At 45.5% G+C, this 14059-nt stretch overlaps 1 protein-coding gene across 1 annotated transcript in view; it reads left to right on the top strand.

Annotated features, from left to right (window-relative positions):
* The window catches only part of CATSPERB (cation channel sperm associated auxiliary subunit beta), a 67431-nt gene that overhangs the window by 34061 nt on the left and 19311 nt on the right, over positions 1 to 14059 (top strand). The window contains exons 14-17 of the mRNA XM_036017559.1: positions 107 to 261; positions 3029 to 3183; positions 8644 to 8831; positions 10795 to 11127. Coding sequence (XP_035873452.1) covers positions 107 to 261; positions 3029 to 3183; positions 8644 to 8831; positions 10795 to 11127 — 831 coding nt within the window. The remainder of the gene's footprint in view (positions 1 to 106; positions 262 to 3028; positions 3184 to 8643; positions 8832 to 10794; positions 11128 to 14059) is intronic.

The raw sequence follows: 14059 nt of genomic DNA, 5'->3' as shown, positions 1-14059 counted from the left end.
GCGCCCACCCCTTAGTTTAAATGAGGAGTTTTTACCAAGCGTGCTATTAACAGTTCTCTAGTTGTATGAGTTCGATACCAAGAGCCTCCTGTTTCTTTCCCAACAGGACTAGAAACATACAGTGACATTGGATCTATTACTGACAACATTTTCACGCTGTACTATGACCACATGGGATTCATACATAAACTGACTCCAGAAAAGTTTGTAGCCGGTGGGCCACACGCTGCCCTTGGAAATTCTCAACTTATTTTTGGCCAGGTCAGTGATGGAATTGCGTGTCAGCAGTCTGCCTTGCATTAAAGGGAAATGCCACATTCTATACACAGAACGGGGAAATGGGGAAGTATATTCTTCGGGACAGACTCTCAGGACTGCAGTTTGCTCTGTGTAACTAAAGGAAAAAGCTTCATGTTCCAGAGAACATCTCCCAAATCTTGCCGGTCCCATTCAGGGTCGTACACATTTAACTCCGCCCTGGGTGTCTTCACACAAATACCTTCACTGCGGAACGCCACCAGACAGTCTAAGCTACACCCGTCACTGCCCACCCAGGTTCACCGCCTCTCAAGACTGACCTTGAGCAAACACCAGTTCTGTTTCTCCTGTTGGTCTGCCCCTGTTTACAGCAGCCCCGCCCCCTCCTTTCTTCCTTCTCTGGTGCGAACACAGGGAGGGTTTGTTGTCTCTTTCACGGATGAAACCACATACCATCTCCGTGTTCAATGTGCCGCTCGGGAAGGTCCGTGTGCCTAAGGCCGCACCACGGGGCACAGGGCCGTGAACGTGAGCTCTCATCAACAGGAGGGCAAAGCACCAAACGGATTTTCCGACTGGGGTTTGATAAAGGCTGCCCAAAGGAAGGAGAGGATACAGGAGGACTCTGCCTGTGGTAGAGCATTTCAAATCTCCAGGCCGAAAAGAGGGCACGTCGATCTGCAACACTGGGGGGCGGGCCCAGAGGCTGGGGTGCTGAGGGAAATAAGTCCCACAGAGAATCTCAAAACAAAATAAACAAACAAGCGGAACTGAAACAGACTCACAGATACAGAGAACATTTTGATGGTGGTCGGACGGGAGAGGGGCTGGGGGCTGGGTGAAAAGGTCAAGGGGTGAAGAAGTGCAGACTGGGGGTCACGCAGCAGTCCTGGGGATGTGAAGGACGGCACAGGAAACACAGTCCATAGTACTGTGATAACTCCGGACGGTGTCAGGTGGGTCCTGGATTTATCGGGGCGACCACTTTGCAAATTATATTAATGTCTAATCACTGGGTTGTACGCCTGAAACTAATATAATACTGTTTGTCAACTGTGACTGAAAAATAAAAAAACTTATAGTGAAAAAAAAAAGGATGGTGTTTTAGCTTCCTGCCCGAGGTGTTGGGAGGGAGTGACAGTGAGTGTGCTGGGACCCCCGCGCATCTGGCAGTCTGGGGGGGGGGGGCGGGGGTAGGGGTTGTGCGTAGATACAGCTCCGATGACGTGAATGGGGGTGGAACGGACCAGACCAGCAGTTTCCTCCACTGCCTTCACAGGTCGTAGAAAATGTCCTACTTCTCTTCTGTGAAAGTTTACAGCCTAAAAACCAAACGCCAAGAGAGGTTTCTGTGCTCAGGATGAGTTCAAGGAACTCACCCTCAATGCTGTTACCTCCCTCCCTGCAAACAAACTCGGGGGGCGTCCCATCCGGGCCAAAAACAATCACTTCGTTTGCTCGGCCTTGTTGCATAGCCAAACACTGCTGTGAGCTCCTAACGTTAGTGACACCTGTGGACCCTCATTTTACTGAGGAGGAGGGGAGGCGCAGCTGGACTGCACCGGTTACCCCCGTTACGTCTCCCACTGGTCAGCGATCAGAACCAGGCATCGATCCAGGCTGCTGGGGCCAGGGCCCATGCTTTCTAGCCGTCGCCACGCCGCCTTTCACCCACCTGCACACACTTCTCGTGGGACATTCTTGGCACTCCCGGGCTAGAATGTGGTTCGGAATTCTAAGGCCGTTCTGCCTTTCCAGAGTCCATAAGCCATCAGTTCAGTCCCACACGGATTCCCCCCCACCCCCACCCCCGCATCTGTTTCCCACTCTCTCCCCTTCCCAGCGGGTTCCCAAATTTAAGACACGAAAGGCGTAACAGAAAGCGGGACGCGGAGGTATTCTCTGACGGCTGGGCCCCCACCCAGCCCGTGCTGGGTGCCACTCCTCACGTCTGGGAACAAGGGCAGCTGCGGCAGCCTCCTGGGGGCCGGTCTCCACCTCTCCTGTCGCCCCCTAGAAGTTCCCAGGGCGACAGGACTGGGATCCGGGAGGGGTGTGTCCAATAGAAGGCCCTCTGGGTCAGAGAGCTGGGCCGAGGGTGCCCACGCTGACCTCGAGGGAAAGCCTGGCGAACCGGCGGACGTGAGAACGGCACCTGCCACCCGAGGCGGGCACTCAGACACCGGCATGGGACCGGGAGCAGCAGCTTGCAAGGGAAGAGCGGCACTTCCTAGCACCTGTCCGAAATAAAACTCCGAGAACCGAGTTTAAAGTCTGCACCTCCCCACTCACCCCAGGCACGCAGCAGGGAACGCCCCAGTCTCCATACACCCGCGGGCTCCAGCCTTCTACGAGCTGCACAGGAACCCTTTTTTCTTTCTTTTTTTCTTTGTTGTTGTAGATTTTAAATTTATTTTTAGAGGGGAAGGGAAGGAAAAAGAGAGGGAGAGAAACGTCGATGTGAGAGAGAAACATCGGTTGGTCGCCTCTGGTATGTGGTCTGACCAGGGACCGAACCGGCAACCCGGGCCTGTGCCCCGGCAGAACAATGCCCAAGCAGCGGAGCCGCGTGGGTCAGGGCAGGGCACAGGAAGCTGACAGGAAACCTTACTCCTCAGACGTGTTCCTTGCACACACACATGCATATTCAAACAGCACGTGCTGAAATAGTATTCCCATGGGTAAGGACTGGAAGCAGATCTGTAATCTACACTTTGTCATAATTGAAGTATAAGATAGTTTAAATGCAGTATTTTTTTCCCCACTCCAGGCTCCTGATATGGGCTTCAGGACTGCCCTGGCCCCACAGTACATCACCACAAACGAAATGATCTTCTATGCCTACGTGCCCCCGAGTGAGCCGCAGGAGACCATATATACCAAGACATTCAACAACATTCACTCTGGAAAAGTGATACAATCCAGGTAGCTACTGCGTCACATTTATTTAGATTGTGCACTGGTTTCTGGATTCTCAATTTCAGGCCTACTTTGTTGACTAATTTACTTGGTCAAATAGAGTGAGTCTTTTTTTTTTTTTTTCTATGACACCTCACAAGGCCAAATATATCTGTAGATCCCAAGGTACCTTGCATGATACCATAATTTCAGATACTGGGAGCCAGTTACATCAGCACCATGAGGCCCAGCTATCGAAATGTGTGTTTGTCACCCTGAGTGTAAACAGTTCAAGGCCATGCTGGATACTGCTCATGCACAAGGTTCTCGTGCCTCCTAAAAACAAATGCAGCTAATGTGGCAAAGGCCATCTTGCATGAAATGCCGCATGACCAGGTGTGCAGGATTCTCAGGCGCACTTACTTCTAAGATGCTGGCAAGAGCCAGCGACCTTTAAAGTTCTCTCTAAGGCCTAAATACTGTCTTTGAAGAGCATTGTGAATTCTATAACCCCCCAAAACTAACAACCAGAAAAGGAACAATTTCAGATTACCAGAAACTCACCCTGTCCCAAAGGTGGTGGGCGCTCTTCCACCAGGTGGAAATCTGTCTATTCCACACACGCACTGGTTTGCCGACACACAGCCGTACCGTAGGCAGCACCTCACGCCCCACACAGCCACCCCCTCGGAGGAGGGGATGAAGATTGGAATCGGGCATAAGGGAACAAATCCTGGTGGTAGTTTTTTCCACGAGGCTTGTAGAACTTTTCGTCTCTCAGAAAAGTACCCACAATCTCTAGAACGCCTTTGTTTTCAGTGGCTTTTGTCTGTGTGGCATTCCAGGTCAGTTCATTCACGCTTATACTGTAGGTAGGTCCTTGCAGAGAACGTACAATCACTTTTTAAAAAGTTAACATGCTCATATGATCTCACTGTTCATATGGGTTTCTTATAACCTGATCTATGAAAATTCCCTTAAGGATCAGAATATTAGAAAACCCGGCCAGCACATTCTGTGATCAGATGGAGTCACTTTGCTGGCAGAGAAACAAGGGGGCAGGCGGTTCCGAGGCAGGAAATGAAAGAGCCAAGATGGAAGAACCGGGGCGAGCAGCACATCGGCCGGGCCCTGAAGGACCCGGGAGCCCGAAGTGATGAGGCCAGCAGTAGGCCAAAGGCAGAGAGCCAGATAGTTGGGGGGGGGGGGAGCACAGTGAGTCATTCATTCACCTCTTTTGTGAATAATTATTGAGCACTCATCTGTGAAGGCACTATGGTTGGTGCTGTGATAGAGCCATGAGGAAGATATCCCTTGAACTTGTATCCTAGCACAGGAAGTAGGCAAGAAGGTCATTACAGTTGACATAAGTCTACAACAGGCGGGCTGGCTGTGGGGAGGCGGCAGGCTGCACGGGCAGGGCTGACTTAAGGGGAAACGGAGACTCAGAGCTGGCTGTGGACTGCAGCAGGTGCCCCGCAGTGCAGCATGGAGGGTTACCCTGCCCGGGTAAATACTTAAGGCCCTGCCCCCTTACAACTTAACAGCGGCCTGAACAAAGAAATAGGGCCAAAACGAAAGAACAGAGCAAAGCTCCAGAAAGAGAGCTAAATGATGAGGAGACAGCCAGCCTTTCTGACGGAGAATTTAAAGCCCCGGTAATCAAAATGCTCACAGGACTGATTGAGCCTGGGTGAAAAATGAAAGAGCAAGTGAAAGATACCCACAGTGAAATAAAGCAAAATATTCAGGGAACCCACAGTGACAGGAAGGAAACCAGGACTCAAATCGACAATTTGGAACAAAAGGAAGAAATAACATCCAACTGGAACAGAATGAAGAAACAAGAATTCAAAAAAATGGAGAGAGACTTTTGAACCTCTCAGACAACTTGAAACATTCCAATATCCGAATCATAGAGGTGCCAGAAGGAGAAGAACAACAGCAAGAAATTGAAAACTTATATGAATAACGAAAGAAAACTTCCAATCTGGCAAAGGAAATAGACTTCTAGGAAGTCCAGGAAGCCCAGAGAGTCCCAAAGAAGTTGGACCCAAAGAGATACACACCAAGGCACATCATCATTAGATTATCCAAAATTAAAGAGGAGAGAATCTTAAAAGCAAGAAAGGACACAGTTACCTACAAAGGAGTGCCCATAACGCTATTAGCTGATTTCCCAAAAGAAATCTTGCAGGCAAGAAGGGGCTGAAAGAAATACCTGAAGTCATGAAAGGCAAGGACCTACATCCAAGAATACTCTATCCAGCAAAGCTTCCATTTAAAATGGAAGGGTAGATAAAGTGCTTCCCAGATAAGGTCAGGTTAAAGGAGTTCATCATCACCAAGCCATTATTATATATGAAATGTTAAAGAGACTTATCTAAGAAAAGGAAGATAAAAAAATATGAACAGTAAAATGACAACAGACTCATTAACTATCAACAACTGAACCTAAAAAAATAAAAGAAAGAAAAACAACGAAAACAAAAACTAAGCAAACAACAGGAACAGAACCAGAGAAATGGACATCACATGGAGGGTTTCCATGGGGAGGGGGAAAGGAGGAATAGGAGGGAAAGGGTACAGGGAAGAAGAAGCATAATGGGTAGGAATTAACTAGATGGGGGAAAGGTAAAAAAAAAAAGTCTACAACAGAAAAGCGTGGAGCCCTGAGAGAGCATTTTCCTGGGGGTTGGGTCCTGCTGGAGGCTCTGGGAAGGTTGCCAGGACAGGGGTGCTCATAATGAGGTGGAAGAATGAGCAATGGAGATGGGGGAAGCTCCCAGACTTGAAAGCACAGAATGTAAAAGGCCCCCCCGGCCCAAAGGAGCTAGGTATGTGTTTGTGAAATCCAACAACAAAAACCAACAGGGGGGGAGGGGGGGGGCTGGGACCTCAGTGTCATCGACAAAGGGGGAACGTCATCATTCGGGAGAGTGGAGCACAGCCAGGCAGGGCCCTCGGAGTCCCAGCACGGAATCTGGATGTTAGTCTAAGAGAGGAGGAAGCCTGGAAAGCTTCGAAGGGGGTGAATAACTGGGCCGACTGATGTGTAACTTGTCCACTGAATACGCTGGAGAAACCAACTTCGTTTTCCTTCCTCCTGCATCTTCTAAAACCTCCTCTGTGGACTGACTTCCTTTCCACCTCTAGATGAAGTAGCAGGCGAGAACCGTAACTTTGCTCCCAGAAAGTAAATAAATATTTCCTTGATTTAAAAAAGGTGATAATCACATGACTACATCTCTGTCTAGGGTTTTAAAAAGCTTGACGCTCTTAACCAATTTAAATTTGCTTCCCAAACTCTATTTGGAACCTGACCCAAACCGGGAAGCACAGCTTAGGTTTCTAGCCCTTCTAGTTTGAGCGAAAGAAGGGAGGAGAAAAAGGGGGGCAAGAGCTCCTCCTGATGGAGACCCCCAGAATCCTTTTTAGAGGACAAAGTCACTCTTGGAACTGGTGATGACTGCACTGCCCCATGGCCGCCACACCTCCGGGAGTCCGGGGCTCTCCTGGGTCCCTTTGCCCTTCGGGGTCATTCTGGGAAGATTTCCATCTCCCTCCCCTTTCCCCATCCCCACCGCCACTCCAGTCCCCCGGAAACGAACACTGTTTGGAGTTTTGTGTGAGCATTGAAAACATTTTCTTCTTTGTAGCTTCAACACACACGTATATGTCAAAATGTATTTAGCCTTGCTCAATGAGGTATTTAGCTTTGTAGACCTTCTCCTGTGATCTGCCTTTTTCCATGGGTCATGCTCTTAAATTTTTTATATATTTCACAAATTACTCGATATTGATATGTGCATCTATGATTTACTCCTGTGAACACACCACAACTTATTTAACTATTCTCCCATGGTGTCTGGTAGTAGTTTCAAACTTTTGCTATTTATTTTTCAGTTTTTAATTCATCTGGAATTGATGTATGTAGTGTGAAGTGAGAATATGATGTATTTCTCTCTATATTGGTAGGTAATCAATTGCCCTGTGGGTCCCCACTGATCTCCAGGGTTAGCCTGTGGTATATCATAGGTCCATATACAAAGTGGTCTGTTTCTCATCCCTCTTCTATTTCATTGCTGGTATTTGTCTGACAATGTCACACTGCATTCTCTAATGATGTAACACGTTAATAGCGCCCCCTCCTGGTTTTTCTTGGCCTTTGTTCTTGCATTTAAAGGTGAGATTCAGTGTGTCAGGTTCATTAATGAAAAAAAAATGAAACTGTTAATGGAAATGACTACTTTGTGCAGATTTTTACATGGAAAAAAAATCATACATTTCCCTCAAAATAACCTGTGTTGCAGTACCCAAGTTGTCAAAATAGTATAAAGCAGTACAATGGTCTTCAAAAAGCCAACCTTTTCCTTTTCAGAGATAACATAAAAGTCCTCACATGAAGTCAGTCTACATCATGGTTCACTTTTAGATTTTGTGGAGTCCTGTAAAGAGGAAGAAAAAAGTTTCAGTTGTGGTAGAATACCGTGCTGCACTGAAATGCCGTTTTCAAACTTTGTTTTCTATGAAAATAATATGGAAACTTCTAAAATGGAATTGGGTGCATGCGTACTACTCCATAAAAGCTGATACAGAGGTCTGAATGGAGAAATTTAAAAAAAGAGACAACCCCTTGTAGCCCAATTCTGCCTCACGTCTGCAACTAGATCTTCGCTGGGCGTTTCTTGCTCTTCTCCTCGCAGGACAACGATGCTACTTCACGCTCTCAGAATTTCAGGGTCCCGACAGCATCCTGCCCCCTTCGGGGCTAGCGCGTTGTTATCCGGCCCTTCCCCCGGCTGCAACGTTTCTCTGCCTCTGCCCCGGGGCGGAGCTGGCTTTGCTTCTCCACCTCGTTTCTTTCACGTAGACGTTGTAATATGACCATTTCCTCTACGGAATCAAAAACTCCCTGTCAATGCCATTTTAATAGTTGCATTTTGGGCTAAGTTGATCATGCATGAATATCTACTTCATTTTCCTATTGTTGGCAATTCTTATTTCTGACGTGGATCATAATGCTGGGACGGACACACGTCTGTAGAGAGGCCCCTCCCCCCCCCCCCACAGCCCCATGTTTCAAGTTACTTCCTTAGGACAGAGCCTTATCCGTAGACTTACGGGATCAGACGGGAAACATAATGCTCTAGCTTTTATTGAGTGATATCAAATTGCTTTCTGGGACGTTTGTGCCAGTTAATAACCCCCATCAGGAGCGGATGAAGGCCCTTCTCTACTCAGTGCTTCAGCCATTCCTGAACCCTGTCATTTAAAAATCTCTGTTCATTTCATAGGTGGGAAATTCTATCCTATTGCTATAACTGGCATCTTTTTATGAATTAACTAATGAGGTGGAAGAACCACTAATCAAATGTCCGTTAGCCATGTGTGTGGTACATTTTGTTTGTAACTCGTCTGTTCATAAAGTTGCTCATTTAAGCCACAGTTTTGTCTAAATTCCTTCATGTGTGTTGGTTTGTTTAGGAATACTGGAAAGGCTTACATAAGAGAGATATTGCAAAGTCACAAATCGGCAGAATTTTTGTCTGCAGTTATTGCAGAAGTAATAGAACCTTTTGGAATACAAGATGTGACTCAAAGTCCCTGTTTGTCTAGTACCCTTTCCATCGCTCCGGAACAAGATTCCTTCAAACTTACTCTTCAACAACCAAGTAAGTGTGATGATATCCCATAGCTCTTGTAGCCAATACAAATGAAGAATTCTCTTTTGAGAAGGTTGTTCATGCTCATGTATACAGCAGTAGATGTTAAAATTTAGTCCAGTTGGCAATCTACAGAAGTATTCGTCTATGTAGGTTTCTGGAGGAATTTTGTATTTCTGATACAACATAACCTAGCTATAACTTCATTGATATTACATCAATAGTAGTACCTGTTATCCATCCCTAGGACGTTATTTTTGTATTAAACAATATTCGGGAGAAATTGCAGACAATAGAAAGTCCATGCACTCTTCGCCCTGCATAATAGAATAATTTTGAATCTCTCTTATGTAGGATATGTCTATTTCAAAGGATTCTATGATAGGTATATATCTCAAAACTTAGTATAGTTTATTGTAAGAATAGGGGTTTTATTCCGAGTGAATAGGAAGTCGTTAGAGGGTTTTGAGCAGAAAGTGACATGAGCGGACTTACGTTTAACAAGGTCACATTGGCTGCCATGTTGAGAACAGACTGGGCCAGTGAGACAGAAAGGGCAAGAAGGAAAGCAGAGAAATTGGGAGGGTATTACAATGCTCAGGTGAGGGATCCCATTCAATTTAAGATGCCGTTACTCATCCAAGTGGAGAAATAAGGTGCATATTGGGAAAGACGACTCTGGCGTTCAGTAAAAACGTCTGGACTGGAGAGAGAAATCTGAGCAGTCAGCACACACAGGACAGTCAGTGCTATGGACCAGCTGAGGTCACGTGGCACACGGCTGTAGGTGTAGAAAGGGAGAGGCCTGAGGTCCCATCCCTGGCGGCCTACCAGTCAGTGGTCCGGGAGACGGGGAAGTCTTGGGAAGGAGGCTGGAAGTTCTGCTCAGAGGAGAACTGAGGGAAGATGTTTAGATGCATCAGCAGGTCAGGTAAGGTGAGGAAAGGAAACTGGCCAGTGGGGCTGTGAAAGTCATTGGTAACTTGGACAAAAGCTGCTGCTGGGTGGAGTAGTCCAGCCCGAAGCCTAATTGGATTAAATTCAGAAATTTAGGAGAGGAGGTGAAGACCCTGAAAAAGGCAGGCTCCGGGAATTTCACTAGAAAGGGAGGGGAGAGCAAACTTCCGTGGCCCTTGGGAGCAGGTAGGAAAGGATTTTGTTGATGTATCTAAAACGGGAGAAATTAAAGCATGGGTGCATAATAAAGGGAGTTATGAGCTTCTCTTCCAACTACTTCTATTTGTTGTGTTTTTTTTTTTTTCAGAACAAGGCAAGTGTTGTTATGTTCTATGACCCATCAAAAACATTTGGTAATAAAAAAAAAAAGAAATGTTTGCTAATGATACCCACCCTCCTCGCCTTGAAACGGCTTTCTTTTGACTTCTCTCTCATGTTCTCTGATGGCTTTTCTCCATTCACTTCTTCTTTGTCTGCCTTGTGGAGTTTTTCCATTCCTTCTCCAATGGGCTTCCTTATGGTCCTGCCCTGGGCCTCTTTTCTCCTAAATCTTCGTGCTCTCCTTAGACAACCCATTAGTCATGCCTTCAGCAAATATTTTTGGAGCGCCTTCTATGGCATAGGCAGATTGTAGGTACTGGGGAATCACTGGCTACTTTGCCCTTCTCTGGAAGAATCATGATAAAGATTCTAGGTGATTAAGGCTCTTGGCAGTTTTATAGTAAAGGAATTAGCTTTCTTATAATAAGTTCACCCTACATGGTTTTTTTCTGCTAATAGTTTTATAGAATCCATTTCATAGGAAAGGCTGAAGTACAGGTCTTTACTTGACATATTCATGACACGCTTTCTGCAAATGAACTTGATATATAACCTGAAGTCTGGCAAATGTATTTTGTGGTTAAGACCATAGCTTAAAAACTTCAATAGTGCGTTCATGGGTGGAGTCCGCCAGTCTGCTTGGAGACTGTTGGCTGTTTGATTTTGTGTTGAATCATTCCCATTTTAGCTCCAGGTGTGGTCTCCTTATTTCAAGCTTCGGATATAGAGAAGACGGTGGTGATTCCTGGTTACAGCAGCTTCCTTATCATAAGCATCGTGGATGATCAGAACGCATTGGCTAAGGCAACCATGCCTAGACTGGTACCCACTGATATGACTTTCGTGAAAGACTCCTGGTTCCTGTACGACTTTGGGCAAAAGAATGGACAGACATGGGAAATACATGCGAAACCATGTAATTATTGGTTTCAGCAACATGATGATTCACTATCCCTCAGTGTCCTGAAATACATTGATCTGGGGAAATCTTACGCTTTACAAGTGAAGGTCATGCCTCATGGAAAAGGTAAGTTTATTTTTATTGGGAAACATCAAAAGGAGATGTTTTTGTTTACCGTAAATGTGAAATGCACTCTTTGACATGTCTTTGGTTTCCACAGTGGCTGGCATTCTACTTATAAAGTATTAGCTCCTAATTATTGAGCACTCACTATGTGCGAGGCTCTGTAATCAAGGATTTTTCATACATGTTTTAATTTAATGTTTATAACAACCCTAAAGGGCTAGATAGACTATAATCCTCATTTTACAAATGAGGAAAATAAGGTTTGGATTATTAGAGTTATTTGGGGTTTTTTTTTTGCTTCTTAATATATTTTATTAATTATGCTATTACAGTTGTCCAAATTTTCCCCCTTTGCCCCCCTCCACTGAGTACCACCCATTCCCTCCAGCATTCCCCCTTCTTAGTTCATGTCCCTGGATTATGCATATGAATTCTTTGGCTACTCCATTTCCTATACTGGACTGTACATCCCCCAGTTTATTCTGTACCAACCGATTGTACTTCTTTTTTAAATATATTTTATTGATTATTCCATGACAGTTGTCCCATTCCCTCCACCTTTATTCCCCTCTGCCCTGCACACTCTCTCCCACCCACATTCCCCCCTTCAGTTCATGTCCATGGGTCATACATATAAGTTCTTTAACCTCTACATTTCCTATACTATTCTTAGCCTCCCCCTGTCTAGTTTCTACCTACCATTTATGCTACTTATTTTCTGTACCTTCCCCTCCCTTCCCCTCCCACTCCCCTGCTGACAACCCCCCATGTGATCTCCATTTCTGTGGTTCTCTTCCTGATCTAGTTGTTTTCTTAGTTTTTGTTTTTAGGTTCAGTTGTTAATGGTTGTGAATTTGTTGTCATTTTAGTGTTCATATTTTTTATCTTCTTTTTCTTAGATAAGTCCCTTTAAAATTTCATATAATAAGGGCTTGGTGATGATGAACTCCTTTAATTTGACCTTATCTGAGAAGCACTTGCTCTTCCCTTCCATTCTAAATGAAAGCTTTCCTGGATAGAGTAATCTTGGGTGTAGGTGCTTGCTTTTCATGACTTAGAATACTTAGAATACTTCTTTCCAGCCCCTTCTTGCCTGCAAGGTTTCTTTTGAGAAATCAGCTGACAGTCTTAGGGGAACTTCTTTCTAGGTAACTCTCTCCTTTCTTCTTGTTGCTTTTAAGATTCTCTCCTTATCTTGGCTAATGTAATTATGACGTGCCTTGGTGTGTCCTTCCTTGGGTCCAACTTCTTTGGGACTCTCTGAGCTTCCTGGACTTCCTGGAAGTCTGTTCCTTTGTCAGATTTGGGAAGTTCTTTTTTATTATTTGTTCAAATATGTTTCTAATTTATTGCTCCTCTTCTTCTCCTTCTGGTACCCCTAGGATTTGGATATTGGAACATTTAAAGATGCCCTGGAGGTTCCTAAGCCTCTCCTCATTTTTCTGAGTTCTTGTTTCTTCATTCTGTTCTGGTTGAATGTTTCTTTCTTCCTTCTGGTCCACAACCTTAATCTGAGTCTCAGTTTCCTTCCCGTCACTGTTGGTTCCCTGTACATTTTCCTTTATTTCACTCAGCATAGCCTTCCTTTTTTCATCTAATTTGAGACCCTATTCAACCAATTCTGTGAGCATCCTGATCACCAGTGTCTTGAAGTGTGCATCTGATAGGTTGGCTATGTCTTCATCGCTTAATTGTATTTTTTCTGGAGCTTTCATCTGTTCTTTCATTTGTGCCATTTTTTTTGGTCTCAGCCCACCTGTTATGTAGTAAGAGGCAGAGCCTTAGGGGTTCACCAGTGCAGGGCAACCTATGTGGCTGTGTTGTGGTGCTGTTTGTGGGGAAGGGGTCCGAGAGGGAGCAGTGCCACTTGCTCAGCTCTCTGCCGGGTTTCAGTCACTTCCCCCATTTCCCACAAGCAAATTGGGCCTTTCTGGTGCTGATTCCCAGGTGGGTGGGTTTGTGCATGTTCTAGGACCTTGTGGGTCTCTCCAATAACTCTCCTGTGGGAGAGTTATCTCCTGTGGGCTGGGAGTTTCTCCATCTGCCGCCTCAACCCCCAAGAGGTGTTTCTAATCAGAGGTTTGAGTCTTTATTTCCCCGACCTGGGACCCTGTGTTGCGTGGTCTGTCTCGCTCCTTAGTAGTTCCCCCTGATTTATCTGCACACGAATGTGGGACCACCCAGTCCTCAATCCACTGCCTCGCTGGGTCCTCCAGCCTCAGCCTTACTGCAAGCCCTCTCTGCCCAGCTGCCCATCACCACCCCTCCTAGTGATCTGGATGAATATTTCTTCTTTAACTCCTTGGTTGTCGGAATTCCATAGATTTTGATTTTCTGGCAGTTCTGGTTGGTTTTTGTTTTGAAATGTGTTGTTGTCCTTCTTTGGGCTGTGTGAGGAGGCACAGTATGTCTACCTATGCCTCCATCTTGGCCAGAAGTCTCAAGTGTTTATTTAAAGCCAGACAATGGCTTTTCAATAAAAGTCTGTACTTTCCACCATTTGTTCAGGCATTTATTTGTTACAAAAGTAATAATGAAACATTAACAATGATGGAAAAATGGCATCCTGGAAACAAATTTTGATTTAGAAAGAGAAGAGGGAAAGATAGAGAAAGGGAGGGAAAGAGAAGAAAAATCTGTCAGCAGAAATGAAGAGAAAACTCAAAGCCAAAAAATTCGCTCATGTCTGGTTTCCTGAAGGATATGAGGCTGAGATATGGGCTATACAGGCAGGGGGAAGGATTTTAATGCCCATGCCTTGGGAGGCGATGTGGCTTTGGGCCATCCTACTTTGTGTTAGGATTTTGGAACTGAGTTAAACCATAAAGGGGAGGGGGCAGTGTAGGAAAACTCTACAAACCACCAACCCACAAAAGGAGCTGGGGAGATGATCACTTCCGTGGCGCTCAAAGTGGGGGAAAAGGATCTCTTG

The sequence above is a fragment of the Phyllostomus discolor genome, chromosome 1, assembly GCF_004126475.2.
Source record: "Phyllostomus discolor isolate MPI-MPIP mPhyDis1 chromosome 1, mPhyDis1.pri.v3, whole genome shotgun sequence".
NCBI classification, from domain to species: Eukaryota; Metazoa; Chordata; class Mammalia; order Chiroptera; family Phyllostomidae; genus Phyllostomus; species Phyllostomus discolor.
Note: the sequence above shows the minus strand (reverse complement) of the source record. Positions and strands in the feature narration are given on the sequence as shown.